At 41.9% G+C, this 11,244-nt stretch overlaps 5 protein-coding genes across 5 annotated transcripts; 1 reads left to right on the top strand and 4 right to left on the bottom strand.

The window, feature by feature from the left end:
• Positions 1–1,537: 1,537 nt before the first annotated feature.
• Positions 1,538–4,649, bottom strand: LOC135169699 (polynucleotide 5'-hydroxyl-kinase NOL9). Its single transcript, XM_064134931.1, has 4 exons — positions 4,399–4,649; positions 2,840–4,330; positions 2,220–2,637; positions 1,538–1,983 (listed from the first exon to the last, which is right to left on the bottom strand). The coding sequence occupies exons 1-4, from the start codon at positions 4,534–4,536 to the stop codon at positions 1,748–1,750; spliced, it is 2,283 nt and encodes a 760-aa protein (XP_063991001.1). The 5' UTR covers positions 4,537–4,649; the 3' UTR covers positions 1,538–1,747.
• A 108-nt stretch (positions 4,650–4,757) lies between these two features.
• Positions 4,758–5,577, bottom strand: Smd2 (Small ribonucleoprotein particle protein SmD2). Its single transcript, XM_064134962.1, has 3 exons — positions 5,427–5,577; positions 5,011–5,266; positions 4,758–4,931 (listed from the first exon to the last, which is right to left on the bottom strand). Coding segments are annotated over exons 1-3 (363 nt in total). The 5' UTR covers positions 5,429–5,577; the 3' UTR covers positions 4,758–4,826.
• A 165-nt stretch (positions 5,578–5,742) lies between these two features.
• Positions 5,743–7,098, bottom strand: LOC135169716 (proteasome subunit alpha type-6-like). Its single transcript, XM_064134953.1, has 4 exons — positions 6,938–7,098; positions 6,666–6,760; positions 6,467–6,548; positions 5,743–6,384 (listed from the first exon to the last, which is right to left on the bottom strand). Exons 1-4 carry the CDS (start codon positions 7,011–7,013, stop codon positions 5,897–5,899), a joined length of 741 nt encoding a protein of 246 aa, XP_063991023.1. The 5' UTR covers positions 7,014–7,098; the 3' UTR covers positions 5,743–5,896.
• Positions 7,099–7,210: 112 nt separating this feature from the next.
• Galt (Galactose-1-phosphate uridylyltransferase) lies at positions 7,211–9,497 on the top strand. The gene is made up of 5 exons (XM_064134950.1): positions 7,211–7,745; positions 7,946–8,115; positions 8,191–8,396; positions 8,472–8,700; positions 8,855–9,497. The coding sequence occupies exons 1-5, from the start codon at positions 7,709–7,711 to the stop codon at positions 9,314–9,316; spliced, it is 1,104 nt and encodes a 367-aa protein (XP_063991020.1). The 5' UTR covers positions 7,211–7,708; the 3' UTR covers positions 9,317–9,497.
• On the bottom strand, positions 9,449–11,183 carry LOC135169707 (adenylyltransferase and sulfurtransferase MOCS3). Its single transcript, XM_064134940.1, has 4 exons — positions 10,831–11,183; positions 10,548–10,761; positions 9,693–10,447; positions 9,449–9,623 (listed from the first exon to the last, which is right to left on the bottom strand). The coding sequence occupies exons 1-4, from the start codon at positions 11,006–11,008 to the stop codon at positions 9,472–9,474; spliced, it is 1,299 nt and encodes a 432-aa protein (XP_063991010.1). The 5' UTR covers positions 11,009–11,183; the 3' UTR covers positions 9,449–9,471.
• Between the last annotated feature and the right edge of the window lie 61 nt (positions 11,184–11,244).

The raw sequence follows: 11,244 nt of genomic DNA on the forward strand, positions 1-11,244 counted from the left end.
GTTATTATTGTGATATTCGGGTAGGTCGTACGAAAAAAAGGGCCGACAAAGATATGAAACAATCCTTGACCTAGTTTTGACCCTAAAAAATGAGGAGGCGAACTATTCTACGCGGATGAGATTTTTTTCACGGCCAAAAGTTTTCCTTTCCCTTCCGTTGAACATGTGTCTCGTTTAACTTGAATTACAGGGGACGGGAGACAGGTGATTTTGGCCGTGGATCACAAGTCTAAATAATTCTACAGATCCTCAACTTCTCGTCTAGAGGATTTCTGAAACAATAGGAATTGAGTAAAATTGAATTCTATTCAATGCATTTTTAAGAATTCTAAGTGACTCAAGAGCCCAGAAAATTACCGTCGGAGGAGAAATTGGATTCCAAGTTTTTTCATCGTCAGGTGATTATTTAGCAAAACTCAAATTCTCACTGTCGACGTCAAGGTCATTGATGATGATAGAAGTTGGCTTTGCTAAATAGTTATCTGACTATTGAGAAGCTCAGAATTTAATTTCTACTGCGATGTGAATTCCACGAGTTCTATTTGGGAGTAGAGAATACCCGAAGCACTTGGCTATCGTCGATTCCCACAAAAATGAACCTCTCTCTTCTCCTTGAGCTCTGGAGGAGTGATTTTCAGCACCTTCCACTCAGCTCGGTATCAGCCTTCTCGATGGCGAGCTCAGAAAGACACCTGTCGTTGAACTATCGAGACCAGCATGTATGCAGGCCAGTGTTTACGCCCTCCTTTTTTTTTTACTTGAAAATTCAGTCTCTTCGGTGAAGGTAACCACCGTACTCTCTTTTTTTTCAACCCTCGCGGGACGTTTTTTCCCCTCGTTTTGTATTCGGCGCAGATGAAAGAGGTCGTACGTGAAACTTTATGAATGAATATTTCCGAGCCAAGTGTGAGAGAACGTGGGGTACAAATGTCCTCTCTCTTTCGCCCCTTTTTCTATGCCGTTAACCCAGCAAACGCTTTTCCCTCGCACAGCCGGTCGTTTTCATTCATTGATTCCAATTTTTTTTTTCTTTTCACTCTCGAATGCATGTATTGTACGAGTTTGCATTTCCGATTCGGAAATTTTCCCGTGGAATGACGCAGGACGATCTTCAATCCAGAAATTTTTATTTCCAATTTCTCTCTCACCACTAGCAACAGATCATGACGAGGAAAAATCATTCAAGATTTTTTGAAGGTGTTTTCAATGGTAAATATTATAATTATATTTCAGGGAATATCTTAAATATTTCCGACAATACCTGAGGGATGATTGTATCCTCAAATGTTACGACTGACGGTTGAAGTAACACGCGTGGGTGGATATGATCATTACAGGTCTGCCAACTATTACGAATGATAAATTGATGGTTCACGTTAATCGAGAACCATAGTATTTCAACTCGGGCACGTGTTTCGTGTTGCTTTGCACGATTATTCGATATTCACTTCCGCAATTTTAATAACTAGATTATCCTACGAGAAAATAAACTTCTGTTAACTGGGACTCGAGAGCAAGACGTAATGCAACAAAAATAATCGTTTTGAAAATTATCTATTTTGTAATTTACTCGTCAAATGAAAATCATATGATTGTCGCTGTGATGTGCTGAATCATCGTGTTGTCATCGACTTAAAAAAAAACAATTGTCCCCTGGCAAAAATTTTTTTTCAAGTTTTCATCATTTTTTGATAGAAAAAATGCATTTTTTTTTTCTATCAAAATTTGTTCAAATCATAAAATTGTATTAAATCGAAATATCATGACGATGCCTCATACGGAAATATCCTCTTCTCGGGTCACGACTGGTCGGTAACTCGGGCTCACCACCGACATATGGTGAGCCTGGACTGTTTAACTGTAACAGACCGGAAGGCACTGGAAGGGATCCAATCAAGCAATTAACGTGTTTCAATTTAGACAATGAGAGTGGAGTATTGATGTATAATTTCTCATTTGTCATGTCAACGCCTCGGAGAATACCTGGGAAGAATGCGACCTCAATTAGTTGATAGATTTTTACTCTTTATCAATTATTTATGAATAATCAACTAATTAAATTTTTTTCACGTTGTAAAACCTCTGAGGTATAATTATGAGTGACAGGGGATTCACATTATGCAACAATATACAAGAAAACTCCAGTCAATCATCCATAAACGGAACAGGAAGTTTATAACGTATTAATAAAATATAATAGTACTAAATAATAATATTACCGAAGCCGTAGCAAACGCATGGAGGAGTCCTAATCATGACCTTGGGATAGCCAACTTTTTTCGGTTCGGAATTTTCATCTTGTGAACCAAAGCTGCACATTGCAACAATATTCCCATTCATAACTGAGAGAATGTGTGATGTGCTGGGTTGTCCGAGTGATATGCTTACTGCGGAAAATGGCACCTCGTATGGGACGACCTTGTTGATACTCGTCAAGTCCTGGAGGCCCTTTCTGGGTTTCAATATTTCACTCATGTAGGCTAGCATGGCGATTTCCCTCTGTTGATAGGGTTCGATGTTCCACAGTTCTTCAGTTCGATTTACCGATTCAGCTTCGGTATCCACTACGTGGAGTTCATAATTCAGGGGAGGGTGGGGAGGTACCATGGCAGTCGATGTGTCCTTCCAGGTGGGATTCTAAAGCAATAATTTATGAATTAAATTAATTAACTGAAGCCAGTCCTTGGTTTGGTAACACTTAATTTTTATTTCCTAGTTTTCCTTGGAATTTATGGGCTCTCAGGAATTTTCATGGAATAATTGAACTGAAAAATCAAGTATTTCCTTGATTGTTAGATTATTGAAACAAAAATAATTTCTGAATATCATAAACACTAACCTGAAGGGTCACCAAATCGGGAGTCAACAGCTGATCATAATTATTCTTCCTATTCCTGGAATTTATCTGCACAACATGAGTGGGTCGAAGTCTCTTGATGACGCAGCACATGATGTCCCAACCGAGCCCCCTGCAGAAGCCCATGGTGTTGACCAGCACGGGCAGGCCCTTGATTTCCTCGCAGCCATCGAGAAACTCCGTCAATTGTCGCACACCCTCGATGTAATTCGTGAAATTTTTAGCAGCATCAACACCTCCCACGTACAGCTGATGACAAGGGCTTTGCAAATGAGTAAAGTTGGGCCCGAGGAGGGGACACCTGACGATATTCAGGGATATACACCCCGGAGGTGTGAACTCAGCCTGTCCTATATCCAGGTCAACGAAGGCCACAGCCTCAAAAGACTCCAGCAGCTTGTTGATGAAATATCGCCCTGTAGTCGACTTTCCTACGTTCTTGCCCCCAGTCAGAACAATCCTCATGTCAGGGCTTGGCTCCGAATTTTTAAAAATTCCCTGGAGGACAGCATCAGTTCGATGAAACCGAATCGTCTGTTTCCAAGTACTTGCAGAGTGTATTTTAGCTTGTAGGACAAGTTCTGCTCGTTTTGGGTCTACCCAGGAGTACTTGCACAGATCCTCGAGCTTTGGAAAGAGTCTGTGACTTGAATAATTACTCAAGAAATTTGTCAAGTTGTTCTCCAGCCTCTGCAACTTCACAACAGCCCAGCCAGCTTCCAGATTATTCACGTCTCTCTGTAGATCATTGGTGATGTTCTGGTCGATGTTGTCCTTGCTGAGAGCAGCCCACACATCCGGGATAGTCCCTGGGTTTTCCTGGAGTGAGGACTCTATGGAGACTAGACTGGCACCTCTTGAAGAGTAGACCTCCACTGGAGGATCTGTATGGGTTCGATCAAGTACTGCACCGTAAGCCTTGACAGCTCCATATAGCACCTGGAGCTTAAGCTTTCCTTGGAAGGAGAATCGGCTCTGGGGGTCGAGGATGCATATGACTTTGTCACGAACACTGTAGAAATGTGGAATTGGTGAATCGTCGAGAATCTGTGAAGTGTCGAGGGTAGAATCTACTGGGTTCTCCCAGAAACGATTAGATTCATTCTGGAGTGATATATCGTTCAAATTTATGGAGACATCAGCTTCCAAGGGATCCTCTGAGTCCGGATTAGGCGGTGGGGCGTCTTCAATTTTTTTACTTCTCCTCTGCCGTTTCTTTTGACGAATCTCGTCAGGGACGATCGTACGACAGGTCGTGATGGTTGCCAGGGAATTTTCAGTAGATTCACTCGACAGGAAATCTCGCAGAATTTTATTCTTACGACGGGTGATCCTGTGGTTGTGATTTGAAGGGAGTGATTGCGACGGGGATGAGAAAAGTTGTGCTAGCTTCAGCCCCGAGTCGATGGATACTGGTCTGAAACCAGGTGTTTTCTTCAGGGGGATTTTTTTTTCTTTCTTGGGATTGGGTGCCTGGAATAATGGATTATTAACTTTGAGACATGGGGTTCTAACACAATGTGCAATTTTCATAACATTACCCCCGGGTTGTGGTCCACCACTGCTGATAACTCCGTGTTCAAGGGAACCTCTTCGATAATTATTGCCTCTTCAACGTCGAACACATCGAGCGTTCGACGATCGTCTCTGGTTCTTGACTTGGGTTTTTGAATTTTCATTTTGATGTAAGGATGATTACTTACTGAGGGGATTCATGGTCACTTGGGTATTGTACAATGGAGGTTATGGTTGGTTGTTGACACACGTGTTTGCAACACCGATAAAGTAAATTTCTGAAATACCTACTAGCCCAGGATTTTCGTGACCGTAACAAATTGCGTCAGGATCTAGCTTTGCAGGGTATGGTGGGAGGTTTTATTGAAAAAAAACTAATTACGCATTCGCTTAAATTATAAAATTTTATTAAATTTAGTCGTAGGATAAGTGAAAAGTCTTGCGATGAGCCATATTATTTTCCTGAAGCAGTGGCGAGTGGATTCCGTAGTACGAGAATGACTGAGTCACCTCGGAGAAACATCTTGGATATGAATCGATCTTTATTCACTGGTTTTGCCTGAATTCGAAAATGCCAGAATGAGAAGCAGAGTCAACAGTAATTCTGAACGTATTGTTGTCCAAAGAAAGTGTCTTACCTTCTTCTTTCCTTTTCCTGTCCTCGGGAGCTCAGTCCACATCTCCTTGACATTCTCCAGGACCATGTTGCAGTGCCTGTCGAAGGCCTTGACTCTCCCAAGGAGTTTCTTATTGTTTCGGCAGTTGATTAATACCTGTGTGTTGTTCTTTACTGATTGAGTGAGAACTGATAGTGGTCCTGTATTGAATTCCTCCTCTTCGCGCTTGGCCAGCTCTTCAGGAGTCATTTCGGACTTGGGTTTGGCGAGGGATGCCCTAGAGTTAATTATTTCATTTATGAAAATACTCTTTACAATATTTTTGTGAGTGACAACAACTTTTTTGAGGTTAGGTTTTTCACCGGATGAAAGACTTCATTTACATCTTCGAAATTTTGCGAGGCACACATTTATGGAATATCCAGGGTTGTACTTACATTTTTGTACGTAGTCAATATTAATTGACGAGACGATTACCAAGCTGTAGGAAATATCCTGGTGTCTACAGGAACGCGCGTTAGAAAACGTTTTTTTATGAATCCTACTGTCTTCTCTACTTGGCTAAGAGGCCTTTAGAGGGCGTTCGATAAATTCAGCAGTGGGAAAAGGGATAAAACAGGAACGTCAGGGGGAAATTGCACACCTGACGATTATTTCTAAATTTTTATTTTCCTCGGGACTCAAATCTTGGATTATTTTTCAGGAGAAAAAAAGCGAAAAAAATGTAGAGACAGCAAATATGAAGGCAATAACTTATGCGATCCATAAAAAATTCTTCAAGTTTATTGGATAATCGGATAAACCCACACCTGCAATTACGATTGCAACATCGTGGAAATGAAAGAAAAAAGTGTATCTTTAAGCTATTTATTGGATAATCAAAACGGATGTTTGAAAATAATGCGAATTAATCCTTCTCGGCGATGGCAGTGAGATGCTTATCAATTTCTTGCTCAGTGAGAACTCGAAATTTGGGATGATCCTTAGAGACAACGCCCACTTCAATTTCCGAGGGTTTAAAGTCAACAGAGAGAACTGTCGATAGGCACGTGATAGCCAGTTGAATGGTCTCATCGTGGCTGTAGTTCTGCTTCTTCTTCAGCTTCTTCTCGAGGTAGGAGTTGGCCTCGGTCTGCCTAGCACCAACGGAGATGGCCCGATAACCGCAGAAGTAGCCAGCAGGATCTGCTTTGTAAATGGAGGGGCCTTTCTCCTGATCGTAAGCAATCAGCATCATTGAGCAGCCCAGGGGCCTCATCTCGGCGTTCTGCGTATACACCTGGCTAATATCAGCGACTCGACGACAGAGTGTATCCACCGGGATCTCATAGCCGTACTTGTATTTGAAATTCGCTGCCTCGTAGCGAGCACGCTGCACTTGAGATTTGCTGTCAGCTAAAATTCATTTTAAAGATCATCATCGTCATTTTTACGGACTCAAAATTAATCGGAGAATTCAACTGGACAATTTTCTCACCGATCATTCCTGTCATCACACAGCCGATGTTTTCGGTGAGCTGGAAGACGTGTGTGACACTCGAGGCATCCAGGAGCTTGTCCTAGAAGAGAATATAATTCATTTCTCTTGATTTAATATGGGGTATTTTTGTTTCTTTCTTTTATATCTGCAAAACAACAATACTGATGATCAGTATCCAACAAAGAGGTTAACTCACAGGAACTTTCTTCTGTGTCGCAAAGACCGCGGTATCGCTTCCCTTGACAGCAACGGACGTGAGTCCACCCTGATTAATAGCTTTAAAAGCATATTCTGAAAGAGAAACAAGGTGAATTAATTCATTATTTTCCTCGGTCCCCGTTCAAAAGTGCTGATCACGCCGTGTCATCATGTACACAAACTCCAATCCAACGCTGAAAAAATACTTCACTCCTGCTGATACTCCCCAGAATGACCCCATGAACCCCTTCGTTAGTTTAATTGACTTACCGACTTGATACAGTCGCCCTTCAGGTGAAAAAATCGTAATATGCCTGTCAAAACCAGCACTACTGCCCCGCGCCATGTTTGCTTGACTGCAAATCACTGGTGCAACCGAAAAGATGGGGGACAGTGATGGCGGCGATCAAAGGTTTATGTGTTTATGTGACCCCGTGTCGGCGTTAGTAGGAGACCCCAATCGAGAGGCGCTATGATCGATTCTGGCGGTGGGAGAGCAAATTCATTTGCTAAAACAGTCCATTTTTACCTGAGTCAATTTGTCATTGCGTTTATTTCGTATCTGAGTGTTTCGTTAGCATTTAGGGAGCCCATAAATGCGGAAAAAATCGTTACCGGGTTTCGATCTAAGTCTTTACTTTATTTAGTATCGTTGGCAACTGCAATGGCGACGTTCTCGAAAGTATGGCGTCAACGGAAATACTTGGAAAGTGGAAGCTGAGTGGGCCAATGAGGTGTGGGCTGCTTTTTCATGGCAAAAATTTTGAAAGCAATGGTTATCACCTCCTCATGATGGGATTGACATTTTAAATAGCTGAGGAGAGCAACAATTCGTCAGTCATTTGTTCTTAAACATACAATTGTATTGTGTTATTGAGGGGGTTGAAGTACTCCGATACGATTGCGCTTTCCTCCCAGTCTCCTGCGAAAATCTGACCTCCGACGAGTGAAGGTTATCCGACTGATAAGTGTTTGGTATCACATTTTGGTATTAAAGTGTCAGATGCATCAGTCGATTACAGTGTGACGAGCATTAGAATAATGGCAACGAAGGAGGAGACTGTTTTTGATGCCACAGGTATGATGTAATTGTTTGTCTTAACTGTTTAATAATCCGGCAATTTTCGACATTTTGTTGCATTTTTCAATGAAAAAAACCATTATTGGCCTTTGTAATGAGTCTAGAGTTATTCAAGTGTTAAATTTGAGTCTTTGGTCCGCGTAGTTTCGTAAAATTTCAATTTCTGAATGCAAGTATTTGCTTGTGGTTTGTGGCAGAGCACCCACATGTGAGGTACAATCCTCTGAGGGGAGAATGGGTTCTAGTATCTCCCCATAGAATGAAAAGGCCCTGGTCTGGGCAAATAGAACCATCAACTGACGAGGAACTGCCAGAGTACGATCCGGAGAATCCCCTGTGTCCTGGCAATCCTCGAGCAAATGGGAAGGTGATGAAAAATGAGTTCGTTTATTCCCTCCATAACCCGGAGAAATCGCAACTCAGGGGGGAATAAAAATTTCAGGTCACCGCGAAGTACGACAAAACTTACTCCTTTGTCAATGATTTCCCTGCATTACTGGAGGCCATCCCACGAATAGAAAAATCAGACGATGAGCTGTTCAGAATGGAACCTGTGGGGGGCACCTGCAAAGTTTTATGTTTCCATCCCAAGTCGAATGTCACTTTGGCTCTAATGAAAATCGAAGAGATTGTAGAAGTCATTAACCAGTGAGTGCTGATTATTTCGATTCTATTGTCTTTAATAATTTTGTTTTGCAAAAATATTGTCTACGTCATCGTTAGGTGGATAGTCGAAATGATAGAGCTGGGGAAAACCTGGACTTGGGTGCAAATATTTGAAAACCGAGGGACCATAATGGGTTGCAGCAACCCCCATCCTCACTGTCAGATTTGGGCGAGTTCGTTCATGCCCTCTGAGGCGGACAGAAAGGATAAGAACCTTAGAGATTATTTTTCTAAGCATAAAAGGCCACTTCTGATCGACTACGTTAAGAAAGAACTCGAGAAGAAGGTAAACAAATGATTTGATCATCCACAAATCTTTCAATAGAATAAATAAATAAATAAATTGAATTTGGAAAAATATGGAAAGTTGTAGGACTGACATGAAATTCCTCCAGTAGAATGAATAATTAATCGATGTTAATGAATTACTTTTTCTTAAGGAGCGAATTGTCATTGAAAACAGGGATTGGGTCGTCCTGGTACCGTTCTGGGCGGTGTGGCCGTACGAGACATTGCTCCTTCCTAAAACTCAGATCTCTCGGATCCAGGACCTCACTGAATCCCAACGAGAATCACTAGCAGCAATAATGAAGAGATTGTGCATAAAATACGACAATCTCTTCCTCTGCTCGTTCCCCTATTCAATGGGATGGCATGGAGCTCCCACTGGGGCTCGTATCAACGACGACGCGAGCCACTGGACATTCCACGGAATGTACCTGCCGCCCCTGCTGCGATCAGCAACAATAAAAAAACACATGGTGGGTTATGAACTGCTGGCACAATCTCAGCGAGATTTAACTGCTGAACAAGCTGCTGAAAAACTCCGTAATCTCCCTGACGCACACTATCGTCATCCTGAGACGAGTCTGACTCCTGAGGAGTCCAATAAATATCAATGAATGGTTCAGATAATTAACGAGGAGCATCTCAAATGATCTTCAATTAACGGGTTCTGATCTTTGTCGTGTTCAGTGAACTAGGCATAGTCACGAGTATGTAGCGGATTTCCTTGTGTAATAAATTACTGAATATTTAAATATGGAAAACAATATTTTTAATAAATTGGGAATGTAGCATCTACTTCATGAGTCCAAGCGTGAATACCACCAATTACATCCTTTATCTTCTTTGATGTGTCGTTCAGGGAGGCTTTCAGGAGTTCTACTGCTCTTTGAGAATCGTTCCCTCGACGACAAATTATAAGAACTGAAAAACCAGTGAAAATTGATTCCCAAATGATTTTTTTTAAATCAGAAGAACAGAAAAATTTCCTACCATTGGAATTGCTGTCCTGCAGCTTATCATCCACAACTTTTTTAGCCCTCTCCAGTCCCTCACTTTTCTGCATCTCCGAATAGGGAATATTGACAGATCCCTCCAAATTACATATCGCGAACTCCTCCCGTGATCGCACGTCGATCAACAAGTGCGAGGAACTCCTCATACTTTCGTATTCCTTTGCAGTTATCCTCTCATCCTCCTTCAATAACTTGATCCGAGGACTTTTATCATTGGCTTTACTGCCACAGAGCTGTTCATAATCCAATAGCTCGGTTATTTGGGGATTCTGTCCACAGACAAGACAGTCCGGGTCTCTCGATCGCAGACGTATGTTTCTAAATGACAAACGCTGACCATCGAAGAGTAACATTCGTCCGGACAACACTTCAGGCATCCCCAAAATAATTTTAATGGTCTCCAGAGCTTGCAGAAGACCGATCGTACCCACAGCTGCACCGAGAACCCCTCCGTCCCCACAATTAGTCACTGTCTCAGGAGGTGGGGGTTTCGGGAATATGCACCTGTAGCAAGGTCCTCGATGATTGTAAACTGTCAACTGTCCCTCGAATTTCAGTGCAGCTCCTGACACCAAGGGCTTCCCGGAGAATACACAGGCGTCATTCAGGAGATATCTTGTTGGTACGTTATCAGTAGCATCTAGAACTACGTCATATTCCTTGATAATATTCTGCACGTTGGTGCTGTCCAGTTGGAGCTTGTAGGGAGTTACCTTCAGATTTCCGTTGAGTCTGTATCATGAGAAGAATCTTATTCAATTTTGAGATCATATGAGTTTGCATAGAACCTCAGGGGTAGTGAACATTAAAAATGGGAAGGAGAGTCTTTTACCTCAGGAGATGATGAGCAGCAGCATCAACTTTAGCAGTACCAATATCGTCAGATTTATATAACAATTGTCTGTGTAAATTGTTTATCTCGACCTCGTCGTAATCCACGATACCAATGTGCCCCACACCAGCTCCTGCCAGGTACAGAGCTGATGGACAACCGAGTCCTCCAGCACCGACAATAAGAACTGATGCATTTTTTATCTGGAGTTGTCCTGAATTAAATCAACTATTACAATTTTTAATTGAGCTTTAAAATGAAGGGAAAATTAACTGCAAATTACCTTCAACACCGATTTCTGGAATTAACATCTGTCGACTGTACCTGCCAATCTCCTCATTATTTAATTTATTATTTGGAATTATTATCTTTTTCAACCTCAGCTCAGCGAGGGCATCCTCCTTCTCGCGCAACAGGCGCTTCAACTCAGTAATCTCACGAATCAATTCTTCTTCGTTCATTTCTACCCACTCTCTTCAACCCCAAGTTGTTCCAAATACAAACAATTAAAACAAAGTGTAACCAATCTCAATCATTTTCACATCAATAAATAATGGTGACACTTCATCTCACAAAAAAATATTCCCTCTCCCTGGTACTTTAACTTCATAACATGTGTTTATCTTCACTTATAATCTATAGATGGGAAGATTCACGGAAGTTCTTGGTGCTCGTAGCCCTCTCTCGGCAATTCTGA

The sequence above is a fragment of the Diachasmimorpha longicaudata genome, chromosome 15, assembly GCF_034640455.1.
Source record: "Diachasmimorpha longicaudata isolate KC_UGA_2023 chromosome 15, iyDiaLong2, whole genome shotgun sequence".
In the NCBI taxonomy this organism is placed as follows: Eukaryota; Metazoa; Arthropoda; class Insecta; order Hymenoptera; family Braconidae; genus Diachasmimorpha; species Diachasmimorpha longicaudata.